Here is a 23,185-nt window from a genome sequence, read left to right as displayed (position 1 = left end):
GGAATAATGATGGGGTATCCTCTCCTTGGGCACAGCATGTTTTGTTGTGTTCTCAGCCCTCTGTTCATTTGGGCAGAGGCGTGATTGATGATTCTGGTATTGGCAGGTCAGCAGATAGAGCGGGTAATTGACATGCAAAGCCCCAGTTTAAACAGTGATTCCACTCTCTTCTTCTGGACTTCGTCGTATACTAGTATATTTATCACATTACCGAATTTGGATCATTTGGATTTCAGTACCTTCCCTTCCCACGGACTACAGAAATGGCCAGAATGGCCTTACTGAGTATCAATGGTAATGGAGAACTCATACATGAGATAATCAGCTGTTGAAGATGGGAGTTGGCTATATTTAAAGTAATTTCATTCCAGTGTCCTCCCTAATGAAATTGTTGTGGAAAACAGGATCCACGTGCACAATTGGGTTAGCAAAGACTTCAGATATTACAATGGAGGAAAATGGCATGGAAGACCACACGCAACAAGGTCAAGACCCTGTTTCTGTGTACATAGCCGTGATTTATTTTTGATCATAAAACTCTTCAAAATTATGGGAATTAAGAACACTTTCTTCACGGCATTAAAGAAACCTAAAAATGTTGGCAAGGATTATCAAGGTAGCATCCCAAATTTGAGAGCAAAACTAGGTAAGTAATATTTATTTTGAGGGTTACTGTGTACATGGGGAAAATAGGTAAATGGAGTTTATCAGTGTCTTGATAAAGGAGATACGAAGAATATTCTCGTGCAGTGAATGTAATGTTTTCCTGCATTCTTTCTGCTGACATTGACATTTGTGAAAGACTCAGGCCGTGAGTGCCACTTAATATTTTATCTGGTTCATTGAAACTGCCCTTTTTTCACCTCTGATTATTTTTTCTTTTGAGACTGGGAGTCCCTGTTGTCTTACTTTCTTATTTTGCTGCAAAATTGATTTCATTTTTTTATTAAATTGATGAAGTTCTATTGAAATGATGTTTTATGTATTACCCATTATTTACGTATTTTAAAAAGTTTGTGGATTTATTTAGAGAATTAGACATACTTAGCTTACTAGAAATATCTTAGAACAGTGATTTTCAACTGGTGTGCTGCAAGGATTTTTAAAACATGCAATACCTGGCTGTTTAGTCAGGGGCACTGACCTCTTTTCCCTGAGGTTGTCAAATAAAGAATTGAGAACAGCCAACACAACAACACCTGTCTGGTGTGAATGAATCAAAATTACTAATTTTTTGTCAGACCGGCAAAAAATATAACATATTTTTTGGTGTTCCACAGACTTTTAGTAATCAGTGAGTGTGCCATGAGCTGAAGAAGGTTGAAAGGTTGCTGTCTTAGAGTGATAAAAGAAGTAACTTATTGTCAGAGCTTAGTTTTGGAAGTGAATAGCCTGTGTTCTTTCCTATTGAAATGGCTTTACTGGGTTTTGAAAACATTTTTTAAATTGTTCTTTTCAAACAATTATTTTAAAAAATAATTCAAATATACCCTGCATATTAATCAGGGTTGCTTTTTGTAAAGTCTCTTGCAGTTGTTATGTGTTATATTTCCATGTAATTTCAAGGGTTTTTGGTTTAACTAACTTTTTCTCCCGAATTAAAGTTTTTTAAACTACACTATTTTCTGTGAAATTCTTCACTTGTCAGTTTCCTCTCCTTGAGGCCTGTGTGCACAAGGCTTGTCCGTCTGGACTGTATGTAGCTCAGGCCCTGCCAGCTTTACCTGCCCTCTGAGTGGTCTCTTTCTTGTTATCTCCACTCTTGTCCTCCTTTGAGCCATCCCTGAGTCCGCAGGCAATCAGAGCAATCCTCCTAACATACAAACACTAGGATCGGGTCACTCTCTGTGGCTCCCCATTGCCTGCAGAGTGGAGCCCGTATCACTTGCCATAGCACGCAACCCTGCTCCACCTGTCCTGTCCCCTGCCCTGTTTACCTCTAGAAATGACAGATGGATCAATGCTGGACCGTTACAACTCCAGAACTTTCCATTTCCCACCCCCTACCTTTCTAATTCCCCATGACAGGGTGCTCCAGTCCCCTCCTCTGCCTGTTGACTTCTGCTTAACCTTCTAGACTCTCTTTAAAGTTCTGTGAAGCCCGATCCTCTAAGGGCCAAGCTGATACTCCCTTCTCTATGTTATTTCTCTACCTTCTACATACCTCAGTCATTGCCTTTCTCTTACACTGGATTCTACTTTTTGTTTATTTGTCTGTATCCTTAGCTGGACTGTGACCTCTTTCAGGACAGAGACCAAGTCTTATGTGTCTTTTTTATCCCCCAGGCTAAGTTGTCAATAAATGGTTGTTGACTGGGTGGACCTCGCTCCTTTGCGACACTGTTAATAGTGCTGTTTGCACAGGCCAATGGGCCAATCCAATACTCTCTGAATTTGCACCGTGTGCTTACTTTGTCAGTTATACTGATGAATGTAACCTTACAAGTGCTTGCAACTCTGAACTTTTTTGAGTGCATCAAAAGAGAGTTTGTGGGCACATAATTTTAGTGGCAGGCTGCTGTTACCTGTTGCTCCACTCAAGCTGAACATGCCCCAAGTACTTTGTAGAAATGTTTGATCTTGACTGTTTTGACCATTAGTAAAGGTGACTAATGAACAGAGAGGAGGAATGGGAGATGATGCTATGCCTGATAGGGAGGCCAGCTCAGTGCTACTGCAGCCTTTTCTTGACCCGTTTCCCTGGCTTTCACCTTTAACCTGTTTCCCTGCTTTCGCCTTTGCTCTCCCCCACTCCACCCCACCCCACCCCCACCACAAGATAGGCTGAGCTTCACACAGGAGCCTCAGTGACCCTGTCAAATATCCAACATAAATCATGTTGTGCAACTTCACTGCTTAAAACCCTTCACTGCTTTCCTTCGCAGCTTAAATACTAACGTCAGTACCAGGTCCTACAAGGCCCTACCTGATCTGCCTCGTCACCCACTGCGTCCCTAACTTCATCACCTTTGCTTTCCCCTCACTGCCCTCTAAGTCTCCTTGCTGTTTTTGGAACATGCTCAGCAACTTGACCTTCCCTGTACTGGAATCCCAGCTGTGCACATGGTTCCCTCCCTGTCTCACTTCTTTCAGATCTTTGCTCAGAAGTCATCTCAGTGACCCTATTTAAAACTGTCACACCTTTTCCTCACCCTGACCTTCCTATCCCTATTTCTATTCTTCTCCAAAGCACTATATTACACATAGTATGTACTGAATATACTATATACATTATGTATTTATTTTGGTACTGCCTGTCTCCTCAAACTAGAATTTCACCTCTAAGATAGGAGAGGTTTTTTTTGGTGTTTTTCAGTAACCGATGTTCTTCCAAGCCTGGCCCATACAAAGTAGGTGTTCAACAAATTTTAGTTGAAAGAGAGATCGAGTGATGCAGTGAGCACTAGGTCAGGAAATCTGGGTGTTTTACTTCTGTCACTTGCTAACTGTGTGACTTGTAAGAAATCGCATAAATCTATTTAAGCTCTAGTTTTAATTTCTGTAGAATGGGATAATAGTTATTCATCATACATATGGGTAGCAGGTACAGCTTATTATTGAATAAGTGAGAATATGTCCTGTAGATTATCAGCCTACAAATTGGATCTGGTTGCATGTAATGGGACTGTCTGTGGGGATGGCCGTCTCGTCACCATCAAAGTCAGTGGAGTCACGGTATCTTTATCCTAGTAGAGCATACACTGTTCTGTAGAATTTTCAGTATAGAAATAGGCAACCCAGGTGGAAGCTATCACTTCCTTTACATAGTTTCTACCTCAGTTTTTATGTGAAATCCTGAAATTATTAAAATACCAAACTGAAAGTCATGTCTAATTCTGTCAACCCACCCATAAATACTAAAAATAACTAACACTTAATGAGTACTTGCCATGGCTAGCCACTATTAATAACACATTACATGAATTAACTCATTTAATAAATATCTGGATACCACAATTATTCAATAAAAGTAATAGCTGGTTTGATAAGCAAGGAAGGGTTAGATCATCAGGGAGAACGAAAAACTGGGCAAACTTAGATAGGATGAGACAGGGAACTCAGTATAATGCTTCAAGCAGAGTAATGAACCTGGCCGGTGTGGCTCAGTGGTTGAACATCGACCTATGAACCAGGAGGTCATGGTTCAAATTCCCGTCAGGGCACATGCCAGGCGGGTTAGATCCCCGGTATGGGGTGTGCTATAGGCAGTCAATCAATGATTCTCTCATCATTGATGTTTCTATCTCTCCTTCTCCCTTCCTCTCTGAAATCAATAAAAATATATTTTTAAGAAGAAGAAGAAGAGGAATGACATGGAAAGTACTGAGAACATTCTAGAGTCTTGGATACAGCAACTTCCTGGTTTAAGGGCAAATGCTCTGGTTTGAGACTGTTTGGGTGTGTGCTTCATGCCTTGCCTCACTTCAGTGTTTTTGATATCAAGCCTGAGTTTTATCCAGCGTCTTGCGCTTTGCAGAGAGGAAGTAAGTATTTGCAGTGTGAACACGGTCAGGGTGATGCTGAAGGAAAACCGCTCTGGTTAGGGCTTGCAGCATGGATTGGAGCTCCAGGGACGGGAACCTGGACGGGGCTGTCGATGCTGAGAAGAGACAAGTGCTGGGTGAAGTGATTATATAGGCACCTAAGGAAAGGCAGTTACGAAGTTTTTATAACAGATTTTCATGTTAGGCTATCTTTATTAAGGGGAACCACAGGTTTTAATAATTATTTGTTCTTGTAGCAACAGCATCTGTCATTTTCAAAGGTATAGTTATGTTTCTCCTAGCTTTCTGAAATGTGGGTAGCCTTCACCTTGAATTTCTAGTCTTCCTAATTAAAGATGCTATTTATGGTGATCGCTGTCTTAATAAATGTGATTGGATCCCAGTTCGGTTTGATTTACAATCATCATGCATAGTGTTCATATACGAGATGTGCTGTGTGAGGCTGGGGGAGCTGTAAACTGGTTGCAGTGTTGTCTCTATCACTTGCCCCTCCTCAGCTCTTACAGAACCTCTTCTCTGTACCTTCAAATGCAGCATCACGCGGTGGTCTCTGTCATTTATGGCTGACATTTGATGACTGACTAATCACCAGCAATTATTTACTTAGTTCTTGCTAGAGCCCATCACTGTGCTGGAAGCATCCTGTTTTGGCTATTTAAACACGTAGGGTGCATGGTGAGTGCTCGTCTAGCCGAGCCGTTGTCTGATACTATCTCCCTGGGGAGGGACGGGGTGTTGTCAGCTGGGGCTCCCAGTTGTTGCTCCCCCCACCAGTGCCACCCTTTGCTAGATTCATTCCCAGGATCCGGGTGGGTGTGGTAGGGCCTTGTGTTCCGAGAACGCCTAATGTTTAGTAGACTGTCTATAAAGCAGCACTCGGGGAAGCCACCTGAGGAGCAGCCTCTGGCTGAGCAAGGTGCAGAGGGCTTGGATGGGCGTGACCTGGAGTGACCTGTCACTGGGAGCCTTCCCTAGGGCAGGCACTCATTAAGGGGATGGCATGGAGAGTGCCTGCCCTGCCACTCTCCCGGCCTCCTGTTTTAGAAAAAGGCTTCGCTAAAGGCAGTAATGAATGGAAGATAATGGAAGGAGGTGGCAGTTGACTGGAGGCAGAGGAGGGGATAAGCTCTGAGGGGAGAAGAAACCATGCATCTCCATACCTCTCCACTCGGCCTTCCCTTTGCTAACCGTTTTCTGATCCTGTCCCCTACGTCAATAAAGCGATGGCATCTCCTCGGAGTCTGCATATGCTGCTTGCACAACTAATTGTGCACTTGTAATAAGTTAGGTCTGTTGTTTTTTTAGGACATAGGTAAATAAAGTGTCTGTACATGGTTGGAAAAGGCAAGGGACAAGGATAAGAACGAATTTATTAACTGGTTAAAATAATGTTAGTGGTGCATGTAAATTGTCAGATTTGGGTTCCATATATATTTATCTTTCTCTAAGAAAAGCCCATTTGCCACAAGCAGCTGAGACTTCAATAAACTGTATCACTTCGTTTTTGTCTTTTGAGTAAACTTTAAAAGAGAAAGTGAGAATAAATTTATTTGATTGTTGGTGCAGTTCCCTCTCTTCTATTCCCAAAGGCTCTCTTTCACTTTGTAATTCTAAACGCCGCAGCTCAGGTAGAAACTGGGTATCTGGTGTTTCTGGATTACATTTGGAGATAAACCAGAGTTCTTACCTGAACAGGTGTGTATTGCTTCAGTCTGGATTGGTTTGGGATTCTTTTACAAAGCATACAAAAGACAGCTTGTGAGCTTTCCTTCGTGGGTGGTTGTGGCTAGTGCTTGGCGTGGCTGCTGCGGTCATCCTGACCAGTAGTTATTTATTTACATATTTTTTTCGTAAAAAAAGTGCTTTGACTTCCTGGAAAAAGAACTTTGATTTTTACTTTAAAGTAGTTTTATTGCAGCCCTGGCTGGTGTGGCTCAGTTGGTTGAAGCATTGTCCCATACACCAAAAGGCTGCGGGTTCGATCCCCGGTTGGACGATCTCTCTCTCTCTCTTTCTCTGTCCCTCCCACTGCCCTCTCTCTCTCTCTCCCTTCCTCTCTGTAAAATTAATTAAAAACCATCCTCGGGTGAGGATTAAAAAAAGTTGTTTTGTTGCAGAGTTAATCAACACACTCTATTTCTACCATAACAAGATCGTTCAAGTACTTGTTTTCCTTGCTAGCTTTCCAGGCCCAGTTTTTTTGTCCGTAGGTCTGAATGCCTGCATGGGGTTGTGCTCTGAGGATCCCAGTTCGGTTTGCTCTATAAGCAGTCTTGGAGACACCTTGTTGCATGTGGGTTGTGCTTGTGTACAGCTGATGCTTCATGGAGCTGGAGAGGTTGGGCTTCCTCTTGGGCAACATTCCTTTGGCTCATCAGACCTTGGTTTACAGCCTACACATTGGGACAGGTGTTAGTTGATCCAGTTACCCCTGTTCTTATGTCATTGTAACCAGAGGAAAGTTATGTAACTGACTTTTGAAGGTTATGTTTCACTCTAACTAATAAAGATTTGAACAAAAATGGAATTAGTAAATTTTCCTCTAGTTTCTAAGAAAATTGAGTTAGGTTTCTCTACAACAAAGGCTTCTTTGGAATGGGAGAAAGCGTCTTTTAGAGTGGATCTGTGGTGTGAATGTTTGGGGGTTTACAGTGTCCAAGAAGTTTAATTGTATTTGGGTTAACTCAGTGACTTTGGAAAGTGTGCCTGTATCCAGAGTAATCATATATTACATTTGTTCCTAGCCACCCATTGCATGCATACACACACACACTTATACATATACATATATACACATATGCATATACAGTAAGTACTCATTTAATGTTGTTGGTAGATTCTTGGAAACTGCGACACTAAATGAAACGAATTGTAAGGAAACCAATTGTAACAGGCTAATTAATATAAAGAAGAGTTAAGTAGCAACGGCAACATTTCTGGTCACAAAAATACATCACCAAACTTCTAAATAAAGACCCAAACCTCTTCTAATATTAAACATTGAAATAAATGTGAGCACTACATACAGTTAAGAAATATGGGTAAAAACAAGGAAGAGAATAATTTTCCAACCCACTGATTCCCAGTCAGGGTCATGGTGGCCAGTCCGACAGTTCAGGGAGCATGGTGGGCACCCACGCTGGTCAGAATGCCCTTCCATCAGAGGGGCACCCACACCCACTCGCTTAGACTGGGGTAATGTGCACACTCCAGTTCACCTCCTATGACAGTACTGGGATGTGGGAGGAGACTGGAGACTGGAGAAAACCCACACAGACATGGGAGAACACGCAAACTTCGCACAGTCGTCCTGACCTGGAATCGATTTTTATCTTTTCTCATCCCCTTTATCACGAAATGAGACTGAATGAAACGAGGTTTCCGAGGACCTGCTGTATATAAAACGAAACAAAAGCTTTGTGAAAATGCTTACCTTTACTGCATGTCCACGTGTGATACTTGCAATTTTCTCTCCTGTTTTATTGTCTTACTTTATTAGACAGAAAAATGTCAGTCCTGACCTACGAAAGTTAGGTCACTGCCTTCGCTTGGCAAGTGGTGCTTTCTGTGGCCCTCACTTCTTTTGTAGGGTTTTACTGTGCGGAGTCCAGGTGGCTCCTGCACAGTGTCTACAAGTCACAGACTGATGGTGTTTCTGTGGACAGTCCACTGTCACATCAATGTGTGGAAGGGCCCCACACACCAGAAGTAGTATCTCGAGATGCAGTGCGGGTCAGGGGTGCATCTCAGAAACTCGTCTGGTCTGAGAACGGAGTAAGGACAACAAGCGCCTGAGCATGCATGCACTACGTCGGTCCATATCTAGGCCTCCCTATGTGCTCCAAGCCCAGGACTGTGTCGATGAACGAAGGGAAATGCTGGGAAATTGGCAGCAGGACGGAGGAGTCCCAGCACGCACCGTGTCCCTGCTGGAGCACGGTGGCACGGAGCCTTGCTAATGCACTCGGAGGACTGCTAGCACCTGCTCACCCACCCAAGGGAAAGCTCGTGAATAGCAATGCCTGTCGAATTTCTGCCTTCTTCTGGAGATGCCTCTGTCATTCTGCCTACTGACCTATTGTCCATTCCCCATGGGGGAAAATTCCTTGAAAAGTTCATTCCATTTAACTTTACCTTCAAATTGTTGGATCGTGGCCTCTCTGAATCAGAGAGCCTGTCTGAACTGGGAGAAAAGGTGCACTTTCTTTGAAACAAAGCTGTTATAAAAAAGTGATGATTAGTTCGAGATACGTTTCTAAATTTCAGTCATATGGGACGACATGTTAGCTTATATAAAATGTTAGAAGAATATGCCTTTTATTTATTTGCATCTATATATATATAAAAGCCTAAGCGACCAGCCGACTGGCCGGTAGCTATGACGTGCACTGACCACCAGGGGGAAGATGCTCAATGCAGGAGCTGCCGAGCGACAGCAACTTTGCAGAGTGTCCTCTCACATTCCGGGACCCCTCTGGGGATGTCAGACTGCCAGTTTCGTCCCGATCCCTGCAGGCCAGGCCAAGGGACCCCACCCGTGCACAAATCCGTTCACTGGGCCTCTAGTTTCCATATAACAGAAGTTTGCCTCATTCATCTTTCAGAATTTAAAAAAATTTCAAAATACATTTTTTTTAAATAAAAGACATTTTTCTAAAGTGTACTCTGCAGATAGAATCTTGATTGCAGGTCTTGGTTTACTCCGCAGTCACACCTGGTTGGTCTCATTTCATTGCTGTGACAGTCCTGTGAAATGGGTAGGACAGGTGGCATGGCCCTTTTTGTGGTGAGAAAGCAGTCTGAAAGATGAAGTGACTTGCCTACGGCCATATGGATGGTAATGCCACAGACTGGACTTGAATCTACTTTTTGTGACTTAGTCCCAAACTCTCGATGTGATGTGGGGCAGCATCTCTGCTCAATCCACAGAGCACAATTAAACCTGCTTCTGATGCCTTGGTGTCACCATGAATAGTCGTTGAACCTTGTAATAACCCAGTCTTGCCCTGGTGGCTCTGGAGGTCTGCAAGGATTCTTGCTGCGGTGTGAAGTGGGTCTCCACTGCATGTCTCTTATTCCACGTGTGCTGTAGGCAGAGCTTTCTCTTACCCCACCGTGCAGCCATGCCTGCCTCTTGTCCCCACCACTCTCTGGTTTGGTGTTTCTAGTTTGTTACCTTGTGTGGAGGCTCTGGGCAATCCACTTTATTACAGCAGTGTTGACCTGAGCCACAGCCCTGGGAGAGATGCTATCTAATCATTTTGATCTTTTGACTGTATTTTGAGTGGGTGAGCTTGTCAGAAAAGTGATCTCTCGATAGACGGGATGTTACTGTACTGTGTGTAAGTATTTTTTTTACACTTCTATCCTCTGTTGGCTTCTCTTTTTAGTACAGTTGAATGAAGGACATGTTTGCATTAATGTGTGGAATTGTGACTATATTTGGGCATCCCAGTCCTTTTTGTAAACGTTAACTTTTAAACACTTCTGTAACATTGAGTTTTCGAGTGGGATTACTGCGTTGTTTCACTAAATAAGCAAGTATAGCTTTTAAGCTTTGTAACACCATTACTCACTTTCTCTAATAACTTGTTAAGTTCTCATTCTCTCTCCTCTCCCTCCCTTCTCTTCTCTCTATCTGATGTTTGGCCACCACATATATTTTCTTGTTTTTCCTATGGGTGAAATCTCCTTGTACCTTCAATTTCGTATCTTTCTTCACATTATCTGCTTATAGAAAAGTAAAAAAATTGTGAAGACAAGACATGTTTCTCTGAATAATTAACATTATCTGAAACCAACTCTACTCCACTAAATATTCTTGGCCAATCACTTTAAATGACATTTGGTCCTCCTGAACACAAATGGGAATGGTATAAAACGTGACTGAAAAGCTGATTGGACTCTGCCTTTTTTGCGAGTTTCTTAATAAACTACCATATCCCGAAATTCAGAATTAGCATGATCTTTTAGTAGTCGGTGTTGAAATGCCACAGTTTCCATTTTGTATCATAGGCCTACAGTAGTTGCTCAGTGAATACTTTGATTTACAGACAGGGGAGATGCAAAAATGTGTGTATGCAATTTGAATAAATTGAAAGTAGAGATTAAAATAAAATCGTTTTTGTGTGATTCAAGAATTGAGGTGCAGAGAAAAGCACAAAAATTTCAAAAAGCACTGTTGCCTTTTCTCTTATTCTCCAAACATTAGAGAATTGATAGAAGATGCTCACTCCTGATACCCAAAGCTTTTGGTGCCCAGCATTTACTGTGTGCTTTGAATATAAAATCTCAGAGATGATGACAGTTGTAAAGATGTCTTTCTTTCCAGATGAAGCAGAATTTCAGAGAATTCTGACTATTTTGTGTATACCTGATCAGAGAAACCAGCTGTCGCTGTTATTTAGACAGAGGGTTTATTGAAGCAATGACCACATATTTTTCTCTCCTGGTGTCATTTGAGAGCATTTGAGTAAATATTTGCATATAGCCCCCAAATTGGCGCTGTGAAGGGATCCAAGTGGAGTTACCTTAACAAAACAAGGCTAACTTATTGGGGCTGGAAGGCACCTCAGAGATAGCCCTGTCTGATGTCTGTGACCGATGAAGCGGGGGTCCAGGGAGGCCAGTTAGCTTGCTTAAGACCCAGAACCCACCGTGGCCCAGTGAGGCTGTGCCCTGGCATTCCTTTCCCCTCTCCTAAATAGTATTGAGGTTGTGCCCCTTTCTGTTAGTTTCTTTAATTCTGACATTCCTGACTGCCCTGTGAAGGTCAAGTGACACATTCCTTTGTTGACCTTTCAGAGCAGGTTTGGGAAGCTTTTCATTCACTCTGTATCACACAGAAGTTTTCTAAATAGATGTGCCCAAGACAGGCAACGTACTAATGAGAGCAGAGGCAAAGAGGGCCATCAACCCTGGAAACAGGCTCTCTGGTATAACTTTGATTCCACTCACAAAAGCAAAATTTATTCAGCTTTCAAAGAATTGAATGAAAAAAAAAACCAAAAAACAAAACCTCCCCCAAAAAACAAACAAAAACCCCAAGGGCCCCAGGCTGCAGCCTTTCCTTTGTGTGAACTGGAATCCTTAGAGACCGTGAAATAACTTAATAGAGCTGTCAAAAGCACACCTGCCTCCGAAGAAATAAGTGCATTCTCAAACTTTAAACTTAGTATTACTGTTTTTGACATGTAGCTTTCTTTTTTTTTTTTTTTGCCCTTTTGAGGGGTTGTAGAATTATTATCATTAATAGCTGAATTTTCAGAGATGCATTAAATAAAAATGGAACAAAAATGCCAGCCATTATCATCAAGAAGAATTGCAGACTTCTATTAGACTTAACTTACTGATCTTAAGCAAGAGTGTGTGTGTGTGTGTGTGTGTGAGGGGGGGGGGGAAGGGGGGAGGGAAGGAAGGTAGAAGAGAAGAAGAGATAAAACAAAAACAAAAAAAGGCTCAGGTCAGTTTGGCGATCAGAGGAGGATCAGAAAAGAGCTGTTTCTGTGGAAAGCTGTCCTCTGTGGACCTTGTAACTCTGTGATTATCATGCATTGTGGCAGGACGCCTCCCTGGAATTGGTCTGCCAAATTGAAGAATCATTTTCTTGCTTATTTTTAAACTGCTAAGCACAGGGAACAAGACTGAATGAACCTAAATGCTGTGGTTTCCTCAAACCATTATTGTCGTAAATCCTATGGGTTCTGAAATAACTCGCTATTCCTGGGCAGTTTCGAGCTGCCTGGCTGCTCAGAGAGAAGACTTGGCAGTTGAAAGGGAAATGATTAGCTCCTTCCTTTCACCGTTGTCGCCAAGGCTGAAGTGGGTCAGAAGTTGGAGAATGTGGTGATTTCAGAAATAAACTACCTTGTTATGGAAATTCTCCAGGTCTTTACAGAGCTTTGGGTTTTTCAAATATAGAGTTGGCTTAAAAATGAAATATTTTAAATTTATAAATTTTAGGTCAAGTATCAGAATAATAAAAAGTTAACCGGAGGCTGGGCACTTACTGTATGTCTTCCTTTTAACTTTTATGTTTTTGCTTGATGATTCACAGTAATTATAGTTCAGTTACTCTCTGGTTATGAGCTGATGTTTTCTTAACACGTAAGGGTGGCAGAACTTGTGTTGCTCCTGGTTGGCTGCCTCGTGATCTTGAATAATTCTGATCTGTAGGCTGATTTCTCTTTAGAATGATTAGGATGGGGATTGTGTGGGCAGGAGAGTTGCACCTGTTTCCATAGTTGAAGGTTGGTTATTGTTTTAACTTCCTTAGAGTACTCAGATGTTTAGGAAAAAATGATGCAAATAGCCTCTTTATTTTAGGTTAGTTGTGTTTTGTTGGGGAAGGATTGTCATTAATATGGTATTTTAGGAGTTGATTCCTCAAGGAGCACAGTGATGAAATATATAGCATAAAAGGATAAGAGGGTTTTTTGGGTTTTTTTATATGTAAAACTTTCTTTATTCACTGACCACAGTGGTGCATTTTGAAAACTTTAGGTAATCCCCCCAAAAGCTACTAGACTAATAAGTGAATATTGCAGGGGTGCAGGGTATAAGACAAGCATACAAAAATCAATTGTATTTCTCTATACTAACACCAAATAATTAGAAAATGAAATTTGGAGAGTGACTCCATTCACACACAGAAATACTTAGGAATAAATTCAATGAACAATGTGACAACTACAACACATTACAAAAGGAAATTATACAAGACCTAAATGAGTGTACATATTTATCATTCCAAGAATTAGAACACTCAATGTTGTTAAAATAGTAATCAGAATGAGGTTATTTTTATGTGCTTTAACTTGGACTCTCCAAAATATAACACATATTTATTAGGTCTACAGAAAATGGCAGAGCTTTAAGAGAATTAAATTAGACTCTAGAGGTTTTATAAGGGAAAAACAAAGCCACTAAAGGGGATTGAGGGTCATTATTATGACATTATTTGTATCCTCCCTCCAGCTGGACACACTGACTTCAACATTCTTACATGATATTTCCAGAAAAATTCTTTTTTCCTCTCCATGTCCATCATCCTTCAAACATTTAATTTAGGCTGAATGAGAGCAGGAAAACTGCTTTCTGAGTTTACTGTAGCGAACTTGCCTTAAGAGAAAATGCTATCTGTGTGTATGGGTTTGAAAATGAGGCCTCTTTAGACTATGGATCTTTTAAATAATGTATTTTTATTGAGAAATAATTGACATATAACATTATATTAGTTTCAGATATACAACGTAATGATTTGATATTTATATATTGTGATAGATTATTAATCTCTAAAGAAATTATGATTTATAAATATTCCATCATAAGTTTAACTTTTAATGATCAGTAACTATTATTCAATAATGAGTTTCAATAAGTACAGTTTTATGTAGGAAAAAATAGTATCTATTTAATTTTAAGGAATATGTTAAATATTTTTGTGACTCTTCCCAGGAATCATTATGGTATTAGATAGATATCTTCATCCAGATTTTATACATATTCTTCTAATTTTTTGCTATTGGATTAAATATTAAAGTGATAATAATTCTGGCTTATGCTGAGAACAGTGATCATATATTATGTTCCAGGCACCTCACAGGGCATTGGAGGTTAAGTGTGAATGAGCAAGTTCCTACTTTGCGGAACTCTCATTTTAGGCAGGCAGATGGAATTGTGACACTATGATAGCTGCATAAATAAAGAACCATGGTGCCCCAGCCTATTTGGCACAGTGGTTAGAGTATTGGCCCACCGACCTAAGGGTTGCAGGTTCGATTCCCAATCAAGGGCACATACCTTGGTTGCAGGCTCAATCCCTGGCCTTGGTTGGGGTACAAACGGGAGGCAACCAATCGATATTCTCTCTCTCCCCCTCTTCTTCTTCCCCTCTAAAAAATTTAATGGAAAAAATATCCTCAGGTGAAGATTTAAAAAAAAAAAAAAAAGAACCATGATGACATAGTGCAAGGAGGGATTGATTCTGCTGGGGGAGAGGAGTGGTCAGAGGAGGCTTAAGAGAAGTAAAAAGTGGGGTGGAGCCTGCATTCCAGACAAAGGGAATGATGCTTGAGCAAGGACAGTGGAGGTGTAAGACCACATGGAATGTGGCGCAGAGCCTCCCAAGGCCACTTAATGGGAGACTTGGCCAGAAAATGTTGGGAAAAGAACTGAGTCCAAGCCCAGAAGGGCCTTTATTGCTCAATGGGGACTTTGGGATTCATCTTGACCTTGTGTTTTTCACATAAGCTAGAATCATGATTTCTTTTTTTTCCTTAAGGGAGAGAATGGAGCAATTGGAACTCTTTGGGAAAGATGTAGAATGTATAAAGGTAGATTAAGAGGTTAGACTTGGAAAGAAAAAATTAACTGCTACAAAGGTATAAAGGAGTATTATAGCTAGAAGAAACCTCTCAGCCACAGGCACGACCTGAAGCTACATCAGGGTGGGATGAGTGGAGCAAGGTTGCAGAGTAAAGACTCCTTCCTGCTGCTGCTGCTTATGTGGTGGACTGGGGTCCTAAGCACAGGGGTGGAGCTCTGGAGCCCAGCGGACAGCAAAAGAGTCTGTGAGGTTATCTAAGCTAAGAGCTCAGGTCAAGTTGGAAACTCATCTTGACATTCCCTGGGAAAGTGGAACCAGAGGAATTCGAAGGTTCTTAAAAAGAAAAAAAAAAAAAATCGCCCTAACCAGTTTGGCTCAGTGGATAGAGCGTCGGCTTGTGGACTCAAGGGTCCCAGGTTCGATTCCGGCCAAGGGCATGTACCTTGGTTGCGGGCACATACCCAGTGGGGAGTGTGCAGGAGGCAGCTGATCGATGTTTCTCTCTCATGGATGTTTCTAATTCTCTATCCCTCTCCCTTTCTCTCTGTAAAAAATCAATAAAATATATTTATAAAAAAAATCAAAAAAATCAACTCATTTAGATATTGGGAGAACTAGGCTGCCTTGGATGTGATAAGAGACAATTTCTTGGTAAGGGATCAAACGCGGGCTGCTTTCTTGGTTGTGATGTCAAGAAATTCAGACTTGGTTGTGAAGGAAGGAGGGGGAGGGGAGGGGAGGAAATGGGCTTAAGAATGGGCTCAGGAGCGCATATTTTAAAATGGCCAATTAGTGCAGAACTCCTTTGATTCTGGGAGGACATATAGTGACATGAATGAAGAAACCTAAGGCCAGAAGCCATTGGAGAACCCCAGAGAAATATTTGCTGGTGCCTTGGAGCTCTGTAGCTGGTTTGTGTCCAGCATACAATAACCTGTTCCTTTAACAAGCCAGATTCAGACCTCTCCTAAGAGGAAAGTGACTGCGAAGAGGTTGAGGTCGCCCTTGGGTTCAGAGTGCAGAAAAATTAAACAGGATGCAGGGTGAGATGACAACAGGAGGAGGAAGTGTCTAGAACAAAGACCTGTGTTCCAGGATTCCCTGTGATGAACCAGTGTTGCCCACAGAGGTGGCCAGATGGGGGCACTAGAACCAGGACCAGTCACCAGGGAAAACGTGCAGTTAGCCAATGTGAAGTTGTAATGCTAATTTTTTTTCTGTCTTTCTCTGTAGTAGCAAAAATATATATGGAAAAACCTAGACAGTAATTCTCTTTTCTGAGAAATTCAGAATATTGCTAAAAACTGAAGTATTCTAGAACAGTTTAGAAAACTGAAGTGCATATTCTAAAACTTTTGTGAGATGTTCAGATTTAGCCTTGGCCAACAGAGTGGCTTCTTTTTTTTTCTTTTTTTAAAAAATATTTTATTGATTTTTTTACAGAGAGGAAGGGAGAGGGATAAAGAGTTAGAAACACCGATCAGCTGCCTCCTGCACACCCCCCACTGGGGATGTGCCCACAACCAAGGCACATGCCCTTGACCAGAATCGAACCTGGGACCCTTGAGTCCACAGGCCGACGCTCCATCCACTGAGCCAAACCAGTCAGGGCCAGAGTGGCTTCTTTGACAGAGAACTGGCTTAACTTGGTTCTTCTGTTTTTTATTCTTTCTTTTTAAAAATATTTTTTAAAGTATTACTGATTTTAGAGAGGAAGGGAGAGGGAGAGAGAAATATTGATGTGAGGGACAAACGTCAATCAGCTGCCTCCTGCGCCCCCTACTGGGGATGGAGCCTGAAACCTGGGCATGTGCCCTAACCGGATTGAACCTGTGACCTTTGGTTGCACATGGGACTACGCCCAGCCGACTGAGCCACACCAGTCAGGGCCCTTCTGATGTTAAAAGTATCGGGGGTTTCAGCATCTTCAGTCTCCTGCAGTGTAGGGGAAAATGGAAGGTGGTGATTGGGAATATGTCTTTAGTGTCTGACTTTTTAAAGCACTGAGATGCACACAGAGAGATATGAAAGCAGGCCTTGCCTGGTGTGGAATCCTTTTCTAGTTAATGTGAAACATATTCTTGTCTGGGTATGGAGAAGGTTCTTTCCATCTTTGCCTGACTTTTGTGAAGAGTCAGGATGCACAGGGAGAAAGTATGGTTTGCCTATTTTTCTTGTGTTTTTGCGTTTTGCTAGGAACAAAGTAGACTTTTGAGCCCTTTAGACTCACCAGTTCTATGCATTGTGCAAATTAATTTCTAATTTACCCATATTCCCAGTATTTTATTGAAACAAAAAAAATTTCAGCACATAAATTTCATAATACTGCAGTGGTTTGGAGGACAATAAGTATCTAAAATATTTTGGTTGGTTGTGTGGCTACCACTCCCTCTGGCTGAGATAATAATGTTGAATTTTAACATGATGCTGGATGTTGTAATCCTACAAGGGAGAAAAGTGGTTGCTGCTCTAAGGTCATGGTTGGCAAAGACAAGGCCTTTGTCTTGCCCATAGGGCTGTAAATTCTGCAAGCGTTCATCATCCTGGGCCCTCTCCCCAGCTTCCTAGGTATTTACTTTTCAAACTCAGTAGTAATGATCAGCAGTGGCAGATAATAATAATTTGAATGGATAAATTCTTTTTCTTCCTAGTTTGAAAAAAAATGATTATAGCGTGCCTTTTCATGTTTTGTTTTTTCAAACATATTCACACTTGTTTGATAGTGAAAATGAGGGATTTTTAAAAAATGGTACTCTTAACATTTGATGTTAGTAAAAGCCTATCCTATTGCCATTGCTTGAGTTTAATGCTGTGAAATTTTCAGAGGGGGAAACCTGTAATTTCACTAATGTAAAAGAAGATGGTATTTGTGCTGATTATGAGTGTTATAGGAAGATTATTTTTTCCATTGAAAATATAGACACAGTAAGTTCAGTGGTATGGGAAAAACAGGTTTTTAAGCCCATGTAACCATGAATTGAAATAAAAATCATGCCCCTCTCCTATAATTGTTACCTTGCTAAATGGATTAGTTTCCTGGGGCTGCTGTAACAAATCACCACAAATGGGTGGCTTAAACCAACAGAAACGCATTCTCTCATGAGGCCAGAAGTCTGAAATCAAGGTGTCAGCAGGGCCACACTTGCTGCCAGGGCTCTAGGGGAGAATCCTTCCCGGCCTCCTCTCACTGCTGGTGGCTCCAGGTGTTCCTTGCCATGTGGCCTCATAAGTACAACCTTTGCTCCCATCTTCACACGGCCTTCTCTCTGTCTCTGTGGGTCCTTTTCTGTCTCGTGTAAGGACACTCTTATTTTCCTTACCACTGTCCTAATCCAGTACCATCTCATCTTGATTCTTAAGTTCATCTGCAAGGACCCTATTGCCAAATAAGATCAGATCCTGAGGTTCTGGGTAGACAGAAATTTTGGGGGACACTATTCAACCTATTACATTAAATTATGGATGTTTTCATCTGGCTAGGAAGAGCAGCTTAGTTAGATGGTAATAGGCAAGAAGCTTTGTTGATCATTATTAATGTTGTGTATTGTATAGTTGTTTATTCACCCACCTACCTCTTGCACTAAACCCGTGGTCGGCAAACTGTGGCTTGCAAGCCACATGTGGCTCTTTGGCCCCTTGAGTGTGGCTCTTCCTAAGCCTTAGGAGTACCCTAATTAAATTAATAACAATGTACCTACCTATATAGTTTAAGTTTTAAAAATTTGGCTCTCAAAAGAAATTTCAATCGTTGTACTGTTGATATTTGGCTCTGTTGACTAATGAGTTTGCCGACCACTGCACTAAACCATGAGAAGGCAAGAATTTTCTTTTTCCTTGAGATAATACAACTAACAAAACACATATATTATCTACACTAATAAAAGAGAAACATGCAAATTAACCATCACTGTCACTCCGCTACACCCACCAGCCAATCAGAGCAACTATGCAAATTAACCCAACAAAGATGGTGGTTAATTTGCATACACAGGCACGGAGTGAAGACTGAAATGACTGAAGATGGCCTCGGCCATGGAGCTGGAGCGAGCAGGAGGCTTGGGTTGCTCCCGGTGACGGAGGAAGCCAAGCTTCCCGCTGGCCCTGGGCTCCGCTCAAGGAGTGGCTGGGGGCCTGGGTCCCTGGGGGCAACCCATGCTTCCAGCCTGCCCTGGCCTCCACTCGAGGAGCTGGAAAAAAAAGAGGAGGGGCTGGGAGCAGCCGGAGCTGAGAAGCCAAGCCTTGCTGCTGCGGCTGGACCAAAGGCCTGGGTCCCAGGTGCCGGAGGAAAACCAGTGCCGGCAGCCAGGGGAAGGAAGGCCTATTGCACGAATCTTCGTGCAACAGGCCATTAGTATTAATATAAATGCCTGTATGTGTCAAAGCAAAAAATTTATGGAGTTGGCTAGAAGGATAGAATCTTATGAGTTAATTTAGCCCCCACATTTATAGGTCATGAACTGCTTATAGAAACCAGCTAGATAAAGCTACAGATGCAGCTGCAATCATATTCTCTTTACTTTCCAACTTGGTGTTCTTTCCAGCAAGAAAGTTGTCAATATTAAAAGGTTTAACTGTGAGTATTCATAGAGTGCTATAAGGAGCATATAACCACCCAAACCCTGTCTACTAACCTATGTTCAGAATTCTTAACTCTCCAAATTGTAAAGTTTCTCTCTGTGTGCAATTTCAAAAGTTATATCTAACCCATAAGAATACTTCCAGGAGTACCTTCGTAATTCCTACATTGCATAGAAGACCACTCAAGACAGGCAAGGACAAGATATGAGTCCAGCCATCTGTGGGAGGGTCACATGGTGAGATGGAAAAAGCCGAGTCAGGTGATTTGACTTTGATCTTGATGTAGCCACTGGTTAGTTGGGCAAATCCTCTCATCGCTGAACCAGTTTACCAAGTGAGAAGAGCTGTAAGCTTCCTTCCAGCTCTGTTCTAAGAGCTAATATCACTGTTTGTCATTCCACATGCAGGATTTTTTTCATCCCAGTGAGCTCTGGTCGGGGTCTCTGCTATTTCTTTACGATCATAGCAACAAGGACAATGACTTCCTCATGGTAGGAAACATTAACCAGGTGCTGCTGGGGATACTAGGAGGTGAGGAGCAGACACCCAGCGAGGATATGCTGCACCTTATGTGCAAATCCAAAGCCATAGAGCATCCGTAGTATGTAGCAAGGGCTGCAGCCAGCACACCAGGACACAGACAGACAGATAGATGGTTTCTATGAGTCAGTTTCCTGCATCCTGTGGAGTCAAAAGGAAGACCTGCACACAGCAACTGGCCCTGGGAACAATGGCCACTTCCTGTGACCAGGGGACTCCAGAGGCTGCAGGCCACTCACTGTCAGACTGTCCTTCAAGCAGGGTGCTCCCAAGGCCTCATTAGGAGACCGTTTCTCTTCAGAGCTGGAAAGAAAATCCTTCTCTTGCCTTTTAACCTTGTTAAAGAGTTTATAAGTAAAGTGATGTAGACTCTGATGCTAGCTGGCCATTTTTTTAAATGAGAACTTTAAACATTAAAGCCCTTAACTCACCAGAGTGAATGCAGCTTTCCAGTGGAGGGGAGAAATGTCATGATCTGATTGTGGCTGCAGTAGAGTTAGAAATTCACATGCTGTGATGCCAACTTAGGGATATTTATTTTTGTTGCCTCATCTGAAAAACCACAGGGCTATACAAGTGTAACACACTGCACATTTTTGCCCTTACCCTCAAGTTTAGTAACCGTAGTGATAATAGCAACGATAGTCAGCACTTCATGGTGCTCCCTAAATGTTACCAGCAATTCCCCTACATTCACCCATTAATGGAGACCCAGGCACCTGTGTGCGGTTTCACCTCTAAGGTTTAGTGCTAACTATCGACCAGTGTATGGGTTGTCTGATATAAGTAAAAAAGTTAGAGTGTGGGTAAGCAAAGGAATAATGAAGTCCAAGAATAGTCATAATTAGTAGCAAACAGTTAAACAGAATCCAGTGATTTCTGTTTTGCCTTGTTGATCACATGAGCTGCTGCATCTGCTGCAATGGAAACTGTGATCGACAGACCAATGGACTTGCCCTTGCATTGTTCTCCCTTGGACTCTGAACCGCGACTGCTTACTCCCTGTGCCCCTCACTTTCCAAGATGATCCTGGCTGATTCTGTGGTGTGAAACAGCGCCTGAGAGATAGGGAGGTGTCAGCGGCTCAGCCAGAAAGCTGGGGATTGGGCAGTGGCTTCCTGTAATCGCAGGCGCTGGCCGGCTGCCCCGCGCTCTGGCAGTGAGCGCTGGGGCGGTGGGCTGGGAGACAGCTGTGCCTAGCACTGCAGGCTGCTCGCCGCAGAGCACAGCCCCTCCATGGGACTGCTTCACAATGTTCTGCCTGAAAGGTGAGGGGGCTCTGGGTCCGTGTGGGTGGTGACGGTCTCGTTAGAAAAATGGTCACTTAGCACCAGAGTCCAAATCACATGGCTGGTTCTATTGAAATCCAAGTGCGAGGGAGTTTTGTGAAGTATGAAAGCGAAAAAGTCATTGTTCTTTTTCTGTTGCAAACAGGAAGAAAGACCTCCTGCTGGGGAGATGGAATTTTCTGTTAGACAGAAAAGATAGTTCTCCAGAACTTTTTGGGTGTGTTTCGTGTATGTTTTGTCATAGACAAAAGGGGTTAAAAGTTTAGAATTAAAGGAAACTTAATAAAAGTAGGAATAGTTTACAGTGGTAGTGTAAGTCCTATCAGGGAACTTTCGTGTGATGAGTTGCCCCTGGGAAGGAATGACTAGAAGGGGTGAACAGTTCTATTGCTATAAGCTTTCTTGTGTGAATTCAGGAATGACGTTAATTTTACTACAGACACAGTTCTTGTTCTAGCTACGTATGGATGATAGTACTTCTCAAGTACTGTAACATCTTGAATATATGAGTCCATGTAGTGATTTCCTGATTTGGGGGGAGTATTTTCTCTTTTGAGGCAATTATTTTTTCTTCAATTCTGTTTTTCTTCCAACTCTTGTCAGAATGTAATTAATTTAGGCATTTGAGAGTGTGTTTGTCTATGAGATTGCTGGAATGGGGGAGTGAAAATGAATTTCCTCGCAACTGGAATAGATTATTTTGTTCATTTCTTTCAGTGTATGTCATTCTGTTGATGTGAAATTCTTGACAGCTTTTCAATTTTTGGAAATAAAGTGGTCCTGGCTTGCTTTATTAACTGTTCCTTTGTCCTCAGGCTATTAATGAGGAAAGACATGGATTCTCTAGACTTAACCTTTACAGTTTTAACCCTAATTTGACACCTTAAAAACCAACCAACCCTTTAATATTAAGCTGAGTTTTGGATATTTGTTTATACAGTTGGTACAAATTTGATAAAACTGAGGGGGTAAGAACAAGAAAGAACATCCCATTTTTCTCTCCAAAAGAATTAAGTTAATTTATACTATAGAGATTATCTAGTTGCAGTAGATTTCTAAGGAGCTCAGAAGGCTGAAATGAATTTGAATACTTCTGGAAAATAATTTTAGATTAAGTGAGTTATGAGCTCATTTTTTTTTTTAAAAAAAATAAGTTGTTTTGTGTGTTTTTTTAAAAGTTGTTGTCTCAAGAATGTAACTATCAGAGCCAACATTCAGTTTTATTGGATGAGGGTGCTTGCTAACCTAGTGTAATTTCCACAGTGAGGTTGAAATCATTATGATCTAATGATAGCTTAAGGTTTAGATTTTTAATTGAATGCAGGTGCGGAGTTGTTGCAGGGTATGACTTTTGCAGCTTCAACATATTTGTCTCCACCCATTCCCATAACAGCAATTTCACTTTATGAAAGAATCTATCAATTTCACGGACTCTTAGTTTCCGTGGTAACTTAGGACATTTTAGAAAGTTAGGTGAATGGCATGTGATGACAACTGAGTACTTTTATGCTGAAGTGTGTGTTTTAACCAGGAATCCACAGTCCCCTTTAAAGCCCACTTCTGCTCTCCCAGCAGCCAGGACAAATAGTTGACATTTTGCTCTCTTCCTGGGATGGATAGCCTCTTGGTTTACAGTAATGGTTTTTAGGTTGCCCTTTGTGCTACAGATGAGGCAACCCCGGGCTAAAGTGATGGCGATTGAGATTCAACACAGGAATATCAAGGGCTCCTTGCGGCTTTGTGTTCTCACTGTGTGTGTGTTCCCCTCTGTTGGAGGCATTTTCAGGTTTCATTAACTGGCCTGTTTCTGTGGCTGGCTGAGGTTCTAAGGGGTATGGAGTCTGCGGTTATGATTTGCATTGACTTTAAAGGAAACAGGGCTGCCCTTCTTTGGGGTTAAATTGTGTTCCTGTGCATTTCCTTTAAATGTTCAAAGAAAACATTCA

At 41.9% G+C, this 23,185-nt stretch overlaps 1 protein-coding gene across 5 annotated transcripts in view; it reads left to right on the top strand.

Moving 5' to 3' along the window:
• The window catches only part of NHSL1 (NHS like 1), a 215,462-nt gene that overhangs the window by 92,623 nt on the left and 99,654 nt on the right, over positions 1-23,185 (top strand). The window contains exon 1 of one of the 5 annotated variants that reach the window (XM_036316586.1): positions 21,105-21,218. The exons of the other annotated variants lie outside the window; for them this stretch is intronic. Within the exon in view, the coding sequence (XP_036172479.1) occupies positions 21,203-21,218 (16 nt within the window). The 5' untranslated portion in view covers positions 21,105-21,202. Of the gene's footprint in view, positions 1-21,104; positions 21,219-23,185 lie in introns of those variants that run through there. 5 annotated transcript variants of the gene reach the window in all.

Source organism: Myotis myotis, unplaced genomic scaffold (assembly GCF_014108235.1).
Source record: "Myotis myotis isolate mMyoMyo1 unplaced genomic scaffold, mMyoMyo1.p scaffold_m19_p_7, whole genome shotgun sequence".
Classification (NCBI taxonomy): domain Eukaryota; kingdom Metazoa; phylum Chordata; class Mammalia; order Chiroptera; family Vespertilionidae; genus Myotis; species Myotis myotis.
Note: the sequence above shows the minus strand (reverse complement) of the source record. Positions and strands in the feature narration are given on the sequence as shown.